Below are 20501 nucleotides of genomic sequence, written 5' to 3'. Positions count from 1 at the left end.
ACAAGATCATGACTTTTTCTATTAGTAAACAAAAGAAAGGAAATAAGAGGGCGGGAGAACAAAAAAATTGGTAAACATGAAAGATAATTGTTTGCTTAGGTGTATTGTTTCCAAATAACATATCCTCATTAAAATGTGTGCTTTGCTAATTTCTTCCTTTTAAAAGATCACGTAATCAACTGGTGAAAAAAAAAATTAAGAAATTGCACTGACTTAGTTTACAAGGACTACTGTAGCCACAGGATGTGGTAAGGTTGGAAAAGTGGGTTTTGACATTCAGTGGGCTTATTTAGGGCCATGGTGTTGCTTAAACTTAGTAACCTCTTTTGTACATATTTAATGGATAAAACGGTTTGAGTTCTAGACAAAGACCTTGTCAAGTGTTACACAGAGAAATGTTTTATTCAGCAATTGTGACCCTCTGCTCTAAAAGATGCTTTCTGGACCTTACAGAGTTCTGAGAAAACATTTTTTTAAGAGATACCACATTAAATACTTTTTATTAAATACAGAAATGGGCCCAACTCAGTATTTTTTATTTGTGAACAATATTTGTTCAAAGCATACATAACATCCAACATCACTTCCCACCCTAAAGGCTGATGCCACAGAAGGTAAACATCTGTTCCTCTATTCAGTCATTAAAACTAATCAACATCATCTCATTATGGTACTCAAAACTAAAGCAAATTTACTTCTTAGGCAGTACAGACGGGATACATAAAAATGACCTGCAAACTGATACACTGAGGTGGTCTGAAAGTAACCCCACAGCTCTTCTTCTATGAAACACTGGCCACATTTTCAGCACTAATGAAGCACAGAGACTTTATTGCAATATGATAATTGCCCTCAACCACTGGAGATTTCCCAGTGGATCAGCATAGACTAAACTGTGTTAGAAATCAGCAAGACAGAAGTGCATCATATAGAACTGTCAGTTAATGGAGCCCACTAGGTGGGGCGCCAACTGTACAGAGTTGGCCTGTTTGGGTGTGATTTTAATTGCATGCCTCAAGTGACTGACAAAGCAAACTGTCCTAATGTGTGTGTCCTTTGATGGACTGAAGTGGAGTTTTCCTCATTTTCTTACAGAAGTGGTGTTTTATTCACAGCATAGGACCCCAACATACTGTACATGACATCGTAGTGTCATATATTGATAAAACAGACACATTAAAAATCAACAAAACACAGAGCCCTGAGTGTGTTACTGTTTATCAAAATATGTTCTGCCCACCTATCACCTCCACTGAGGAGCCACTAACAACAGGTTGAGGCAGGAACTCACCCTGGACCAGTAATAGCAAAAACATACGTATATGCAGTATTTTTTTTGCTCAAGTCTAACAAACCGTCTTCACACCGTTATCCTTAAGATGAACATGTTTTACATAAATAGCAGAAATTAAACTGGTGAAATGATGTGATTAATCTTTTGTTCAATGCTTATTCAGTTATGCAAAGTTAATGACTACAATACAAAGTTCACAGGTTGTAGGGAAATGTTTCAACACTTAGTCCCTTTTTTCTAGCCTGTAGAGCTTTCATTTTGAACCACAGGATTTTTGTTACACTTTGTACATCCTGCAAACTAAACTGGTGACTTTAAATTGACCCAGTACAGCAAGTGTGGGTGTGCACATGAGTGGCACCCTGTCTGGGGGTCATTAGTACCCAGTGGTGGCAGGACAGAACTTCTCTGCCCACCCATGACAGCTGTCTTCCTCCAGACATCCAGAACTCCTTGGAATTCCCTTCATGCAAAGTTTAAAGTATGTTATGAATGCCACTGACTCTAAATTATTAAAGGAACTGATTTTATGTTCTTAGCACAGGCAGTCAAGATTATGCACACATTTAGTATTGTGCTTTACACCTCATATGGAAACAATACAAGTCTTACCATAGCCTAGCCACAAAGAGCTACCATCTCACAGCAGCACTGAACATTCTCTTAGTTATTCACTCTGACTGGCATTAGATTTACGAGAGTGTATGTACCATAAACGATAATCATTTTGAAAATCAGCAATATGGCGTTCTTTCTCCTTACATTCCTACTTATGAACATCTCTGTGGGAGTTCAGCACTCCTAAATATTCTATTACAACTCCGTTGGGATTCTCAGCAACATTTTAGGACCATTCTTTCCAAAGCTTTGCTAATTCGTTTTACTGTGGGAAGAAGCTAAACTGTTGTTTGCACTTTCCAAAACCACAGCATGCATTTTAATCCAAAACAGCACTCTTATTAACTCCTTCTTGGCCTCTTATATTGAGCAACTCCGTGATTTGTCAAACGGAAGACATACAGTTCACAGATGGCTCTGCCATTGTTTCAAGTTTTCTTAAATCTGGAGTCTTGACTGTGCCAGATCTTTCAACAATATGCACTGCTGTTCTTCCACCATGCATAAGGTGAAAGATTTACCCTTACAATAAAACAGGATCACATTCAGTACAGGATTAAAATTCTGACAAGACAGGCAGAAGGCAACCAAATGACAAAACCTGTGTATTAACAATTAAAGTAGAGAGTACCATTTCAGGACATAGCTTCACCTAGCAAAGAAAATGCACTCTAGCTAATCATACAGGCCATAGCAAAAACGGGTATTATTTTATGGTCTAGGTCTCCTATGTCTAATAATGTCATCCTGCTTTTCCAAAAATCTCGTTACTAACTGGGACAACACGTATGGGTTTTGAAGACAGGTTGAGTCTGAACTTTTGAGCTTCTAGAGCAGTTAATTCTTTAACCCCCATGGGGAGGCTAACAGCCTCTTCCATTATTGTATACGCATTAACACACATGTGAGGCCTGAACTAGAATAGTGTGGGAACAGTTGGTCTCCATATTGCAAGAAGGGCAAACAAGAGGACTTGCATCATATTTGGGAGCTAGTCAGACACTGATTATGTTTGCTGCACACTATATACACAATCATTAGCATGTTACCATGATTTATACAGTAATGGTTGTGCAAATATACCTGATTTTTTAGCTGTTTTATACATAGGTTTACCTTGTGTACATACACATACATGCAGTATTTTAGCTTCTGCTGGAAATATGAGATGTGTGAGCTGCAGAAGCCTTTTTGAAATGTAAATATCCAGACAGCAGCTAGAAAAAGTTTAAAGTGGGAAGAAGAGATGTATATAGACTTGTATCATTGGGCAATGAATAAAAGGGCTACATACTACATTCTGTTGCTGCTTACTACTGTATTTGTTTTCATTGTTAAACATTTGAGTGCTATTTTGCTGGAAGTCCTCAAACCATTCAATCTTTGGTCATATTTCTGAACCACACCACCTGGGTACAGCTGAAGAGCCAAAAAGAAAATTCAGCAACAGACTTGACATTTGTTCTGACAATGGTGCTCCTTTGTCTCTACAGCTGTTGCATGTCCCAAGTTAAACCAGCATTAAAAGCTAAGGCTAAGCACTTTTTTATTACCTCTAACATTTAGTTATCCGCTGATTCTTTTGAGGCACGGGGATGTTTCTGGGCTACCAATAGGCTTCAAATAAAAAAAGATCTTATTTTTCAAGGAGCAAACAAAATACAGTGTACTATATAACTGCTTCTTCACCTAAGGGATATGTTGCCATTATCTTGCACTCAAAAAAATAAGCAAATTTATATTCATTTATATTCATTGTGTTGTAATTAATCTTCACAATTAAAAAAGCGGTTAAATTTTAAAAAGATATATTTTACAGTTCTATTAGTAATAGGCTTATGTTTTTCACTCTTTTACAGTTTCTGGCACTGCCTTGTAGGTCAACTTTTTAACAAAGCTTAAAGTCATTCACAACAGCTGTAATAATCATTATTGGCTGTCTTCATGAAGCGATGATGATTGTAAGTGCAGTGCCTATATAATAACAGGTGCTTTGAAGAAACTGAATGGTGATTGTCAATGAATGAAATAATGGTAAAGGTACAGCACATTTTACTGAACATTTTTCCATATATGCCCTGCAGCGGTCTGGCGCCCTGCCCAGGGTTTGTTTCCTGTCTTGCGCCCTGTGTTGGCTGGGATTGGCTCCAGCAGACCCCCGTGACCCTGTAGTTAGGATATGGCGGGTTGGATAATGGATGGATGGATGGATGGATGGATGTTTCCATATACTAGAGAAAACTGTTTATTTGTAGAAAGTCCATCATGCATTTCCTCTCTTAATAAGAATTTGGATGTGAATTTGTGGACTGATGGTCCTCCCTAAGTTATTTGAAGAAAAAAAAAAGTTTTTTTTTTTTTTTTGTTCTTTTATTTCGCCTTATACAATTTCTTGTATTAGGAATTTGTTAGTTTTCGCATACCCCTTGGGGTCAGAGCACAGGGTCAGCCATTGTATAGCGTCCCTGGAGCAATTGAAGTTTAAGGGCCTTGCTCAAGGGCCCAGCAGAGTAGGATCTCTTTTGGCAGTGATGGGGAGTCGAACCGGCAACATTCGGGATACCAGCACAGATCCTTAGCCTCATAGCCACCACTCTGCCATTACTCCACCAGTTGACTGCAATACACCGGCTACCTGGAATGTTCAAAGAATACCCTGCTCCACACTGCTAGGTTAGCCGTTTGAAAGAAGTATGGCCTTGCTGAAGACAGAGGCAAGATGGTTGCTTAGACCTTATTTGGGGTAAAACATTGCAAAATTGAGATTCACAATGTAGACACACACATTTGACATTAACATATGCATTTTTCTGTAAATAAGTTCAATCGGCTTGAAATTCAATGTTTTACTTTTGCTCTCTGGATCTGCTATGAAAACAATGTACCCATGATGAATCACCTAAAGGCCTACTGCACTAATACAGTTTGGATAATCTGGAAGTTAAGTAACTGAGAAAAATCTTAATGTGTCTGGGGATAACTAAGCATGTTTTGCCCAGGAGAGGATTGATTCAAGTTTACTAGCTAGTTCACCAACTAGAAGTGTTACTCATGCATGGATATTTGCTTTTGCATGGTCTTGTCCCCCTGCCATGTAAATCTGAGACAAGTAACTGAGTCATGAGCTGCACAAATCAGGTGCATGTGTGCTGCAATAGCACTCTGATAGCACAACAGAAACACCAGAGGATAGGAACTACATTTAATCTAAGACAGTAGAGAATGAGGTATGAGCGATTTGAGTCATCTGTCAGTTTAAGCAAATAGATCAAGAGGAGACATGATAAAAGTGGTGAAAATTATGAAGGGTGGATGCCGGCTATTAGTTTCAAATGAGTTCTTCAGATAGAATATGATGGTAAACATGGAAGGTGGTTAAGGGAAATTTTTCTTGATAAAGAGAACTACCAATATTGTCATGGCAATTATGGAAAAATATAATATGGTCTGAAATTTCACACCATTGATACCCACCACCTATTTTTCTTTTCTAAACTGGCCTTTCAGTTTGGGAGATTTAGGTGTATTGACGTGCTGATGTCATCCTTGCAAATGAAAGAGAAGAGGCTGAGAGCTTTTGTGTTTTTTGTGGTGTGAGAGTTAATTAAAAAATACATTTTGCTCTTGAAAACTTATGTTTTGATTGCCACTATGTAGCCTTTCTGGAATTAAATTTTTTTTCCCCATTTAGAAGGGGAGCAAAAAGTTGCTGAGTGTTTGGGGGAGCTTTGAAAAATGTTATTTATATTCAAACTAATGTTGGCGAAGCAGAGCACTTTGAGACTTCAAAGTGGTAAAGAGAATGGCTCTGCATCACTTAGGCAGGCAGCTAGTGTTAAGACGCCAATTGGACTCAAGCAGCTGTAGAAGCAGACAAAACAGTAAGGAATTAACTAGCAGAGGATATTCAGTAAGTAAGTTGTTCTGGACTGAACAGTTTTTAGCGGTCAGGAAAGTAGAGCAGTTAAGAGGGTAATAGTATAAGAGTTCTTTAATATGAAGGAAAACAAATGGTGGGTATGGAGAGCTTTTAAGTAAAGAATAAGAGGAGAGCATAGTTAGGAGAGCAGACAAAGATAGATAGATAGATAGATAGATAGATAGATAGATAGATAGATAGATAGATAGATAGATAGATAGATAGATAGATAGATCTAGACTACACAAGGCGCAAGGTAAAGGGTGCACACTGTATGAGGCATCAATTCCAGAATTGGAAGTTTGAAACCATTTTCAGTTTCTTCCAGAGCTAGACGATGTCTCTGAAGATTCTGAGGTAGTAGGCAGGGATGAGGAGCCCAACAGGCCACCTCAAAACCAGTTCCCAGAAACAGAAAGATAGTGATAGTTGGGACTCAATCATTAGGGGGACTGAAGCCCAGGTTTGCTCCAGAGATAGCAAGTCTCACACGGTGTGTTGCCTTCCGGGTGCACAGGTGGGTGACCTCCATGGAAGGGTTAATAGGGTCTTGGCTAGAGCTGGGGAGGATCCAGTTTTTAGAAAAAATCAGTGGTTACTAGTAGTAAAAGGGACTACTGAGGAGGTACTGAGGGATTTGGAAATTGTAGAGGGAGAAGTACTGCTTAGATTAAATAGGCTGAAATCAAATAAATCACCAAGACAAGATCATATTTCCCTCGTGTTCTTAAGAAAGTTAGTGAAAACATGCAAACCCTTGACGCATATTTTTAGAAATTCACTATGTATTGGAGAAATTCCGAAGGACTGGAAAATGGCAAATATTATCGTGTTATATAAAAAGGGTGACCAAGGCAGATCCAAGCAACTATAGTCCAGTAGGCTTAATGTGCATCTCAGGAAAATTAATGGAAGGAAATATTAATGATAAAATTAAGCAATACATGTCAAGAACAGAAGTTTTACTGAACAGTCAGCATGGGTACAGCAAAAAAAGGTAATGTTTTACTAACATGCTGGAATTCTATGATGAAGCAACAAAAGGATATGATCAAAGTGGAGCTTATGATATTATTTAACTTGACTTTCAAAAAGCATTTGATAAGATGCCACATAAGAGCTTGGGCATTCAACTAAAAGAAGAGGGAGTTCAGGGTGTTATTTGAACCGAAATTGGCTGACGTTAAGATTGGTGTTCCACAGGGGTCAGGGATAGGGCAGGTGCTATTTTTAATATGTATAAATGATTTGTATAGGAATATAAGTAACAAGTTGGTTATATTTGCAGATGATACCAAGGCAGGTGGATTAGCAGAAAATCTGGAATCCGTTGAATCATTACAGAAGGACTTAGATAGCACACAGGCTTGGAAAGATTTGTGGCAGATGGAATTTAATATCAGTAAATGTAAAGTATTACACATAGGAAGTAAAACTGTTAAGTTCAAATTGTAGGTCTGAAAATTGAAAGTACATATTATGAGAAGGATTTAGGAGTCATAGTGGATCCTACGCTATCAACTTCCACACAGTGTTCAGAAGTCATTAAGAAGGCTAAAAAATGGCAGGTTATACAGCACAACGTGTAGAATACAAGTCCAGGGAAGTTTTGCTCAAACTTTATAATTGCTGAGGCCTCATCTGGAGTACTTTGTACAGTTTTGGTCTCCATACTACAAAAAGGTCCACATAAATGTGACTAGGCTGATTCTATAGCCTCAGTGGTTGAATTATGAGGAAAGATTAAAAGAGCTGAGCCTTTTCAGTTTATGCAAAAGAAGATTAAGAGGAGACATGATTGAAGTGTTTAAAATTATGAAGGGAATTAGTACACTGGATCAGGACTGATATTTTAAAATGAGTTTGTCAAGAACACGGGGACACAATTGGAAACTTAATGGTAAATTTCACACAAGCATTAGGAAGTTTTTCTTTACACAAAGAACCAAAAACACTTGGAATAAGCTACCAAGTACTGTTATTAACAGTAGGACTTTAGTAGCTTTCAAAACTAGGCTTGATGTTTTTTTAGAAGAATTAAGTGGATTGTACTAGATTGTTCTAATGTTCACCTTCTCCTCAACCAATCACCTCCAGTTTCCCATTAACACAATTCCTGGTGAAGCTAAACAGGAGATGTGAGTTTACTTCAGAAACAAAATAAAAACAATTATTTTACAAAAGACTGATTAGTAAAATTGAAAACAAAAGATAAATTCTACAGAGCAAACATGTTTTTTTTTTAAATCAGAGGGCTTAGTTCTAACCAAAGTCAGAATGGAATTACAAAATGTTGTTAACCAAGAATATCCTATTCCAAAATCAAAACCAAAACACTAAGATGTTGACTGAGTCGACACAATGAGCAAGATTCAAACGCAGAATACAAATACTAAACCCCTTGTTCACTTATTGAATCCATACCACTGACAAAGAAGCTCATGTTGCAACCAAGTTACAGTAGCCCATAGCTGCTTTCAAAGTGACACATGTAAGCTTCCTTCAACAAAGAAATGAAATTCATGAAAATACAGAAAAACTCCAAATTTAAACTATCAAAATTTAAATTTACCATAAACTTAAAATAAATTGTAAAAAAAAACATAAATAACAAACAGGTTTCTGATTCTAAGCAAACACAATGAATGCATTATTGACAAATATTTGTAAAGACTAGAAGCAGTACTTCATCCTCCTAAAGGAGCCTAAGTGCAGGATTACCTACTCCAGTGACGCTCCGAGATGCATTTAGGGTAACCAAGTTGTATGGGTTCAATTCACTATCAGATATGAGAGATGTGCACACTACATACACTTCCTGTAGTGTGACAGGCACTATATTTTTGCAACGTAGTGCTGAAAATATTTTATACAGAAATATAAAGCAGACTGTATCTGGTCATCTCCAGCTGCTGCAACCTTGTACTGTTTTAAGCAGGTTTGACAATGAATGGATGCTTTAGTGTATTAACTAAATTAAAAGTAGCATTGTTTTCTATGGAAAAGCTATTTGTGTGAACAGAAATTATTCCTGTTTAACAGCAACAGGCCCCATAGTAATAAAATCTGTGAAAACATCTGATTTCCTTCCCTCACTCTGTGGCCATTAATTGTTTAGTGATCCTCTATGTGCCTGGCTGACACTGCCTTTGATACTCAGACTCCTTCTGGGAGCTGGTTCACCTTGTTCAGAGCACCAATGCAACCTTGCCTTCTATCATTAGTGTGCTCTTTGTTAAATTCAAAAGCTAATCTTTTTATAATCGCACAAACACAGATAACATCCAGTTGTACACCCGGTTAATTCTGACAAAGGTTACCACAGCAAAACAAATAATCACAAAAAAAGGTTGTAACAGCAACAAACAAAAGACAGAAACCAGCACGTCCACATCCGTTTCCCTAACTTTGGATATCTACCACGAGTCAAGCCACAAACATAAGTCATAATGAATAATCCCCACTTAGACTGAAGTCTCTGCCACTGCTTTAAGCACAACAGCTAGCCAGGCAGCCACTTGTAATTATGTTAAAACAGTGTAATGATTTCTTTGACAGGAAGTTGCTTGAATTTTTTTCTGCTCTCACACAGACTGTATGGTCTAGACTCAAGGCTAAGGGGCTGGATTTTAAACCACAAGCATGCAAGGTCATAATCGACCCGCTTTCTTCATTTCTGACCTTAAGCAAGTTAACAAGCACAACTAAATTCTCACTGTAAGAATACATATCTCTAAATATTATGCAGTGCCAGTATTGTGTTCTGCTGTGTGTCTGATCCTGCTGAGAGGCTCAGTGGCCCCCTGCCACTTTGTAATAAAAAAGTGGGTTCAGCAAATGGATTGACATTTTATAATACGTATAAATCATCATGAAAGTTGATATTTGTAGTAAAGAGCACACACAGAGGGCTGATTTCTACCTCATGCCCAAACCTTTCAGTTCCTATGACCCTGACATGGATTATGTGAGTTTGTTGATGATGGCCAGATAAAAACTACAACTCTTTCCTAATAAACTTGTGATTGTTGAGTGAAAAAGTTTCAGATTATAAATACAGTATATAAGTGTTCCTTCATCTTCCTGCCTGCTTTAACTGTTTTACCAATTGACATCTTAAAGATAAACAGTACATGGATCACCATGAGAGTTTGTATCAGTGTTTCAAAATGAGTTGGGTGGCTGATCTGAATGTATAAGCAAGGTTATTTCCTGGACAGCTACCTAACAGCCAGACCACATCTGTCCAGCCTGTGATGACCCTGAAAACCATGTCCGTGACGCATCATAAAATATCAGAAAGGGGAGACAACAAACCCAAACCCACACGTTATGCCCTTTACAATTTTAGCACCTCTATTTTTAGTGAAAAACCACTGCAATTTTTACATCAAAATTAAGGCATCTCCCTGGTAGGAAAGATAGAGTAATAGCATAATGTGGTCTGTGGTTCGGACCCCACACATGGACCAGTAGGATCACAATCCGCAGTCTGCCCTATAGTTTGGTTGACTGCTGCAACTTTGGGCTAAAATGTTGGGGCGTCAATACAATGGGTTCCTTTATACAGTACATTTACTCTTAACCACTTTTATGCAGCGAGGACAATGTGAGGATCCCACCCCCTCCTTATTTATCAAAGCAAGTGCTGACTTCCATTTCAAATTAAAATCATGGGGAAGCATGCTTTGTGTTTTTTTTTTTGGTTAAAAATTTAATGAAGCTATAGAAGAATAGTTGTCCTTCAAAAAACATTTGGTTTGCTTCTGGTCTAGCCCATGAACCCCAAAATATTAATATTCCATCCTTTACTTGGCATTAATGTTTTATTAGACTTGTGAGCCTGAAAAAAGAAGCAATGATTTTGTGTCCATGCCTAATCATGAGGGGACCCCTTTATACACTTTCTTGCTTTTTTAAAACAAAACATGAAATTGGCCCTCAAAATGGGGCATTGATCATACCATCAACAAGCTCATCAAAGATATAATTCTGGTGCATTAATAAATAAAGCTGAAATGTCCTGCCTTAGACCAACCATCCTGCCTGTCAACAACAGAAGAGAAGTTGTTACTATAAAATGTCTCCCATAATTAAATATGAGATGGAACAGAAATTTGGGTACTCTGCACAGATCCCAAATACAACTGGCAAATCTAACCTGGCATGTTCAGAGTGAGTCAGTATGTGCAATGGCTGACAGGTGGCTCATTCAGCATTAGTTCCCAGATCTTTGCCTGGTACTGTTAGGCCAAGCTCTGACTCCCTCTGACACTGGATTAGAATAATGAATGGCTGATATTTACTTTCTTAAAACATCTTTGTAATAATTGTTTGTTTGTTTTTTTTACCATAAAAAGAAAACTTATCTGTAATATCATACTCCCACATCTGGTAACTTCAGCGTTCTAGATGTGCCATTGCCAGGCCCATCATCAGGATCTCCAGCAAATGAAAAGTATGTTTGTGCTGTTTTGGTAACTCTTTCATATTTTCATTCCTTAAAATTAACTTTATTCATTTTTTCCATTCTTTTGTTGGTCACCTCCCTGATGGCGTCATGCTATATTTTCACATCATGTTTCACATCCAGAGACACTTCCTCTTTGAGGCGATATCTTTGTATCTGGTGTTGTATCAGGAATGACTTGCTTAGGAGCCAGGGCTTGCAGCACTGACTTTCAATTAAAATAAAAGAAAGTCTCTCTGAGACTAAACCAGAACAGTGAATATGAGATTTCTGGTATTAATTCTTAGAAATTTTGACAGCAATTTCTAGTTTTGGTCTCTAAAAGAAAGTTAACCTGATTGGTGAAACCTGGCCTGTTTTATGATTATAATTTCTTGTTTGCATTCTCACCTCACCTTTCCATGAAATAAAATTAACAAAACCACAGGCGACACTCTTCTTTCACTGAAAAGCATTCTCACTGTTCCTATCCATAGAGGTAACTAACTTTCATTGGTGGTCCAGGCCTACTTTACTGCAAACTTGTTTACAAGTCAAACCCATCCGCCTTACATGGCGTGTCGTAGTTTGAAATGTAAAGGAAGCTTTATTGGTTAGAAATTCCTGGTGGCAACAGTATTGAAATTATGTAAACTTCAAAGCATTTAATCTGACAGTGGTCTAAACTGCAGACCCAACATTATTGTGCATTTATGATTTGTAATTCACTTTGGACAAATCATTACATGTAATTTGAAATGTGGTGTGCACTCAGTGGGCTGCTGAGGTGGATCACAAGGCTGTCAGCGCATTATGAACAGTCAGTAGAAGGGATTAAAAAGATTTACATCCAAAGGCATGAAAAGCCATTTTAGATTTTTATCAGCATAAAAAAAATAAATAAATGGAAATCACAAAAAAAAAAAAAATAGCACTTCAAAAAATAATAAACCTGAATAAGTTGAAAGTGAGCACTCGAGTGTCTTTCCAATCATAACCGTTGCCTGATTCTGCCTCCTGTAACAAGCTAAGCAGATTACTGTCATTTCTCCCCAGCTTGTCCCTAGTGGCTAACAACCTCCAATTAGCAAATCCCACAGTGCGAACCTACACTCTGATGCAAAGTGACTATGACAGGCAGAGAAATTATAAGTGCTGCATGTTAATCTACCAAGCTTGGGCGATGCATGTCGCCCATAAAACGCTTTCAGAGATACAAACACTGAAACAAATACATTTAAAGACACCCTTATCTGATTGTTGCTGTTTTTTAGTGGAGTCGCTGAAGGCGCTCTAGCAAGCATGCGGGGCTCTGGGATGTCAGCACATGTAAATTAGCTGGCCTGCATGCTTTTTACAATGTATATTAATCAATGAAGAGCACTTGTCTTCTCCTATCTGCTCCAAGAGATTTTAATTAGGCATTACTTGGCATAATCAGCTCCTTTGAAAATCTCTCTTTTTTTGTCTCATAGCAAGCAAAACAAAGCTATGATATTTAGTGGGTAATATCACACCATCTTTCTTTTTCAGTATTGTGCTTTTCTTTATTGCATTTCAAATTATATGCAGGGATTAGAGCCTCTTACTGCTCAGTTGATTTTTTTTAAACCTGTCAGAAAATTCACCTCAATTTATGGAGTGAATCACATTGAACCTAATGTCCTTTTTATATGAGTTACACCCATCTACATGCACTCAGTGAACCTCTTGGAGATACCATTTTCACATGTAATTTAGCACTGACAGTACTTTAATAATTTTTTGCATATCTTCAGGTAATTATGAGTTGTATTTACTGTTGGATCCCATCTTTTTTTGGCTCTGGCCATTTACATATCTTCCCGTGCTGACCCAACCTGGAGCACTCAGTTCTAATGATTCCCAGGGTACCCAAAGCCACAACCCTATATAGGCCTCACACATTTAATTAATTCTTTTTGTTTATAGGAGATATGAAGAGTCTACAAGCTTCAAACCTTCAAACTGAGAGTGTTATATGTGCATGAAATGGAATATTCAATGATTTTATTTAACTTGTGTGATTCTTGGCACTCCATCACGTATTCGGCATGTAATTATTGATGATCTTTATACAATACCTAATCTTACTCTAATAACAAATGTGGTTAAACTGGATCAAATTCTGCCAACAGTAGAATGCATCCTAATTTACAAAGTTTCATGAAAAATCCAACTTCCTTTACAGTATATAGGTACTCAGCAGGACACCAGTAGTTCATAAATACCTAACCCATTGCCCCTACCTTCTACAACTGCAAGCAGCTGTGGTTTTCAAGCAGATGTGATGTAGACTTCAACCTGAGGGTCCATTATTTCAGTTTATTGTAACGTAAGTAATTTTTAAGTTATGGAGTAACTTCTTTTTGTCACGCGACAGATGTAGTGTGTATGCAGTAGTTTTGCCACTTTGCAGAATGCATCTGGAACACAGCTGATGTGGCGCCACTCTGAATGTTCTCTGTTAATTTTGTTTTGTCTTTAACTTCTTTTTTTAGCTTCATTTTAATTCTCCTTGACAGTCCTCTATCTGTGTACTCCAGTGTACATAATCAGTAACAAGTGTAGGCCCACCCACAGAAAGCTTGGGTGTCAGGTAAGCCTGATTTTTAAACAGTTCTCCTTTAGATAATTCCCAGTGTAAAACCACTAATGTGATGTCAGAGTGAAACAAGCAGCCAATGCAAAAGGCTGTAAGTCGCTTATTTTTTTTTATAAGTGATCCTCTTCACAGTAAATATCTCTCTGCAGAGTCGGGTACAATAGGAGAAGAAATAGAGCAGTTTTTTCGCTACTGTATTAACTTTTTCATACAGAATGGCAAACCCTCGGTGGTGTAAAGATTATGGGATTGAAAGCTGTAATTATCTGCCCATTTAATATCACAACCTGACTTTCCAGACCTAATTGGCAGAGGAGCTTAGGACAAGCCTGACAGCAATGGCCACAACACAGGAGCCCTCATAACAAGATGACAGTAAACTGACTTTTTTGCCCTATCTAAATGACCTTCTGTCTGTAGGTGAAAATCTGATTTCTGCTATGATGATATCCTCAAACAAAAATATCTGCATAAATTAGAATCTAATTAGCAATTATACCTGGCTTTCAATTGCATTTTCCTTAAAGTGCTGCATATAAATATGAGCTAGAAAACCCAAAAAAGGTCACTATTTGCATAATAAATTAATCACCAACTTGATGCTGCCTTTTAATAATCTATAGAAGTAGGCCAAAATCCAAAGATGAATGGCATCTGCAATGTATTCCATACAACATTTGTCTACATTAGTATCACAGAAGGTCAAAATGCATATGAGTCAAAGAAAATATGTCCCAAGAATCAGTGAAATGTACACCTAAGCTAGAAGATGGGTAGAAGGATACAATTGCCATTTCAAAAATTGTATCATTTACTCTTTAGTTGAAAGTTGCCCAGTTTCAGGCCTAAAAGGTCCCTGTTACTCTTCATACTAACATGTCTAATGCATGTGCATGTGACATTAATTTGTGTCACTGTATCTCAGGGCAGCAAGGTGGCGCAATGGGTAGCGCTGCTGCCTTGCAGTTAGGAGACCCGGGTTCGCTTTCCAGGTCCTCCTTCCGTGGGGTTTGCATGTTCTCCTCCGGGTACACTGGTTTCCTCCCACAGTCCAGATTAGGTGCATTGGCAATTCTAAATTGTCCCTAGTGTGTGCTTGGTGTGAGGGTGTGTGTGTGCGCCCTGCCCGGAGCTTTTTCCTGCCTTGTTGGCTGGGATTGGCTCCAGCAGACCCCCGTGACCCTGTAGTTAGGATATAGCAGGTTGGATAATGGATGGATGTATTGTCTCATTTGAATGTGTGTGGGGGCTTATTTGTGAGTCTGTCCTATCCAGGATGGTTTTCTGCCTTGTTCATGATGGTCCTGGTTTAGGCCCTGGCCCCTGCAACCCAGAACACAATTAAGTTCACACTAGAGGAATGAATGACTACCTAAGGAATTAATGCTGGCAACCATACATTTGCCTACAGGTTTTATAGGGTTTTTTTAATAGAGGTTTTTTACTTTGAGCCTGACTATGCCAGGGTAGTCTCTGGATCAATGGTCTAATAGTGTGTCCTGAATGTAATAATAATGCTTAATTCATACTACCCAGGGTCAGGAGGGCTGGGACCAACCCTGAATAGGATGAATGTGTTTTAATGCTGTTGAATGCTTACTGAAGAGTTTTGAGTTAATTGTCATAACGGAAGGCAATTATTTGTCACTGACTGGATGATTAAGCTTATAATTTGGGACACAAAAACAAAGACAATTACAGCATAACAGGTGAGAATACTAATCATTGTATCAGGAATTAAAATTTGAACACACAGATATCACTCTGAGCCTTTGTTTTAGCACCATGCCAAATGCTATACACATTTTAAAAAGCTATCAGAAATTGTTTTTTTTGTATGAATCTCAAATTTTAACTAGAAAGTAACTGTGTTGTGTATGGCGGTGAGATGAAGAAATCCTGAATAAAACTGATTGGCAGTTATTATTTCAGTATTCCACATACTGAAGTGTGTTTGATCTTACATGCGTACTCCTATCTCTTTTTTTCCCACACTGCTAAACATACTGTAATCTACATGTTTGTACAGTTCATGTTTTGCACCAGCTACTCTTATTTACCATATTTATACATCTTCTGCTACACTTATGTATTTACTGTACTTATTTATTAATACATCATCTTATTGCCTACATACTTACCTGCCTCCCCAACTCTGGCACAAGAATTTCACTGTGCTGTCACAGTGTATTTGACAATAAAGATCTCCATTCTAACTTTGTTGTTGTTTTTTTGAGTAGATTTAAAACACACTTAAAAATGGGTATACTGTAAATAAAAAGCTGTTGGGCTTTTGTCTCTTAATGAAACATTTTGTAGTAACAGAAACTAACAAAAGGCAGACTATAAGAGATGTAGCAGCCTAAAACCAATGTCCAACTGTTTTCTGAACCTGCTAACACCAAGTCATTGATGCAGTGAGAAGGAACAATGAAATTAAATTCATTGCACTTTGTGCATTATAAAAATGCAATATGATGGGAAGGATGATTGTAGTCCATTTAATCTCTTTATGTTGTATAAGATTTGTGATTGTCCACTCTTGCCTTTCCTTTAAGCTTATAATTAAATATCCTAATGGTACTTGAAAGGCAGAGTGGCAAAAATTCAATTATAATTCCCTCTACTGTCTATTACAACATATGCTTTTTATTTTGAGTCTGCCCTACAGTACAAGATGACATTTTTATTACTGCAGCTAGAATGCTGCTTAACTGCATTCTTTTACTATCTTTCCATACTGTAACTGCTGAAGGGATGTCAAAGTCATACTTTAGAGGTGCTGTACCAACATTAAGGTACTGGGAATATGTAGGAAGGATGCTGCCACATTGATAATGCAAAACATAACGGTGAAAACTCTCCAGAAGCTTCTAATGAAAATACTTAACACTGTCACGTTTAAAAAGGGAATGCAGTAGGCAAAGACAGGATGTCATTTAAAAGTACCTTCTATGGTCATAGCACTTTTAATGAAGAAGCGCTTTATGAGTAATTGTTAATTTTGTTACAGCTAGACAGATGTTTGATTTAATGTGTATTAATATGACTTGCATCATATCGGTCATCTTTCACATAAATACTGGCATAGATTCTTGCCTGAAGCAGTTCTGTTTAACCTGGAACAGAAAAATAATTAATGCAGCATACTGTTTTAAGCCTTAAGATGAATTAGACTGGGAGTCACTCAGAAGCTCTCTACATCCCAAAGACTCAGGTATTTTCCTATAGTTAAATGGCTGTGCTGCATTAAATGTGTGTAAATTGTGTAACTTATTTATGTAGTGCTTATTCTGTCCAAAGATATGATCTTATGGTTTCATTAGTTGATCAGGAATTATCTTTATATATAATATACTACCATGGCTGTCCATTTGTCTGTCCAGGATTTAAATCACCTGTAGCTCACTATTGACCTGAAATTTGGTACACATATACTACGTGACGTCTACTATGTACTTTCGGGGTATGATTGACCTCCAAGGTTATTCCTCTTTTTATTTTTATTTTATTGTAGAATCAACTCTTGGCAGCGGCCAGCAGGGCGGCTGTGCAGTGCACGTGTACGTGTGCCTTTCTCATTCCCTACCACCTTTACCGTCACTTCCCCTACCTCTTCATATCCTAAATCATTCTTGAAGCAGATTAAAGACTTAAGTGCCAGCTTAAGTAAAAAATTAAGGAAAATTTACTAAGTAATTGCAACACAAACACTGACTTAATCAATTTTAAAAACTGATTTAATTAGTTTTAAAGCCAAAAGATGCAGATGAAAGAAGAGAAGAAGCGGGCCACTAGGGTGGAGAAAAGAAGAGTTGTTTAGGAAGCAGCAAGTGCATCAACCTCTGAGCAAATGAATGGTAAACGTACAGAGAAAGAGGATGAAAACTAGGAATGCTCAAGTCAAGTGTATTCGCTGCACATTATCATGCTGTGTGCAGTTACTGGTAATATTATTATTAAGATAATTGTATTTACTTGTTTTACTATATGCATTATGTTGTGCTACAGTGGTTAGCAGTAGTGTTTTACAGTACCAAGAGTTGCCTGGGTTCTGTCCATATGGGGCTATCCCATTTAGGATTTGTGTACAGTATTTGGGCCCACATATCTTAAAAATGTTTATGTTAATTTGTCTCTGAATCTGAGAAAACTCAATGTGTGAAAGAGAGTGCTATCACTTCCTTGCTGTTAAATACTATCAGGATCTACCCAGAGTTCATCACTTTATCTGCTTCTGTTTATTTGTATGCTGTTGCAATGCTTGATCTCTGTATCTCCTTTTGTTACATAATGTTGTTTAATTTAAGACTACTGGTAATTAAATTGTACACAAACGTAGATTCAGAACAGTCCTTTTGTTTTTGGCATTAAGTTCTGTCAGGTATGCTTCAATTGTCATTCTGTCTTCCAGTAGTGTATTTCTTTCATTTAATGTATTTTAACATTTTTATTGTAATACTCAATGTATGTATTTCATACTGTAGTGCAGCTTTTCTACCCTTAATAATCTTCTTGTGATGAAGCATGCTGTTAAATGTACCGTAAAAAATAAAAAATGACTGATTGACTGATGGCAAGGTACAGTTCAAGTATGTACAAAGTAAGAATTAGACATTTATTACCTTAAAAAGTCCTACCTGTCTGTGTTGACCCATTTTATAAAGAAGTGCTGGTGGCTGAAGGTTTATTTGCATCTTCTCTGGCAAGCCTTTGGGTTGCAAAGCCAAGTTGACATTTGGGAGATGAGGCATAGTGTGATTTTGGAAAGGAGCTGGATGGTGTGATTGGTTCTGAACAGAGGCTTGTGGCGGCTGCTGCTGCTGTTGCTGTGGTGTATAGGACAAAACATTTGACTTGCCCTGTGAGCCCACCATCATTGACATTGATTGATTGCCAAGCTTTGATCCAAAATGAGGCAAAGGCTTTATATTGAGGACTTTAGTGTCCATGGAGCTTGCACTGGTGTTTACTTTGAAGAGGCAGTTGTTCACCTCTCTGGAATGGCTGTTGCTCACTGATGTCATTATAGAGTTCTGTGGGCTAATTCTCTGAGAGCAAAGGGAAGCAGGACTTGGATTTTTCTCTTGTCTGAAGGATCCAGGAGAAGAACGTGTTGACAGAGTTGATGCCCAGCTAGTTGCAACTGCTGCAGCTTGATTCTGTTGCTGAGGTTGCTGCTGTTGTCGATGATGTAGCATGGCAGTTGGCTGTTGGCTTGCTGCTATCTGTTTTAGATGCTCAGAGTGTGAGACCTCTGGCCAGTTGTTTACAGACCTAGTTGGACCTGAAGGTCCTTGTGAAACTTGGTTATGATTCTGAGGAACAGACAGTACAGGAGATGGGGAAATTGATTTCTTTGTTAAAGAAAAAGTAGGCCCTGAAGATGATGGTCTTAGTTGTGGCACCATGACAGGAGCCTGACTGAAACTTGGTGTGTACTCAGTTTTAATGACCATTTTCTCTAGTGGTGGTGAAGGCTTAGATAATGAAGCCTGTGTTTGCCTGCTAATATCAGAGTTGAAGGGCTCATCTTGTTTGATAGTGGTATTCAGCATTTTCTCAAACTCTAAATCACTCATTGTTGGAACAGTTTTTGTGAGCTCATCAAACAAATCTTGAAGATCTGGATCAATTTCAGACCCAGGTTCATCCTTGAAGTCAAAAGTCATGATGTGGTCCGAGGAAGCCTGGACACAAGAATGGACTTCTCCTGGCTCCTTTTTCATCTCTTTTAAAGTAAGGCTAAACATGTCACCTACACAAGAGGGTGGCAGCATTCGTTCATCTTTTCTGAGTATGGCATGGGCCATTGTTCCAGCACCTGACATTGTCTGGGATTCTCCATTATTGAAGGTACATCCACCATGACCAAGAGGAATGCTCTCATCCACTCGCACTCTCTTAAAATTAGGTACAAAGCTGGCATCTGAAATTCCATTAGGTTTTGAATTATATCCTGGTGGTGGATTCCCTTCAAGTTTTCTCCTCAATAAACCCTGGAAGTGTAAAGAGAAAAGAAAAAAATTAGAAGGGATAGCGTATTGAAATGTTTATGATGACTTTATAAATTCTCAATCTAACATCTTACTGAACACAAGGCCAATAAACCAAAAGTGAATTTTTACTTTCACAAAAAGCAGTCCTAAAATATTATCATGCATCTGAGAAACGTTTGCCTTTGTCTGTTGATAACTGAGTGGAAATATAATGCTCCAGGACTCCAAAACAGAATGTAGATACATAAAAAAATTAGTTTCATTTAGTTTCATCAGTTCTGACTTTGACATAACTTGCCTAAATTTACACAAGACAGAATGGCTACTTTATTAACCTTTTTGAGTCCAGCAGCATCAAAAATAAAAAACAGAAGCCCTCATAATCAACATAACACTCGTGAGCCAACCCCATAAAAATGTGCACTGTAGAGTGTGTTGTAATATAGTGAAAAACTTATAGACAGGTGCAACATGTAGAACAAGAGGAGCATTACTAAATTTTAGTATTTTGTGTTCCACGCTCAATTAAAGGATAACATGAGGAGCAGCTACAGGCCTTGGTGATGTAGGCTGAGTGCACCTGATCTATAACAACCATG

The 20501-nt window shown here is 37.8% G+C and overlaps 1 protein-coding gene across 2 annotated transcripts in view; it reads right to left on the bottom strand.

Annotated features, from left to right (window-relative positions):
* The window catches only part of zmp:0000001236 (mastermind-like protein 2), a 345085-nt gene that overhangs the window by 81477 nt on the left and 243107 nt on the right, over positions 1-20501 (bottom strand). The window contains exon 3 of one of the 2 annotated variants that reach the window (XM_039744326.1): positions 18529-19902. In XM_039744326.1, the coding sequence (XP_039600260.1) occupies positions 18529-19902 (1374 nt within the window). The remainder of the gene's footprint in view (positions 1-18528; positions 19903-20501) is intronic. The other variant, XM_039744327.1, reaches the window with a different exon arrangement.

The sequence above is a fragment of the Polypterus senegalus genome, chromosome 2, assembly GCF_016835505.1.
Source record: "Polypterus senegalus isolate Bchr_013 chromosome 2, ASM1683550v1, whole genome shotgun sequence".
Classification (NCBI taxonomy): domain Eukaryota; kingdom Metazoa; phylum Chordata; class Cladistia; order Polypteriformes; family Polypteridae; genus Polypterus; species Polypterus senegalus.
Note: the sequence above shows the minus strand (reverse complement) of the source record. Positions and strands in the feature narration are given on the sequence as shown.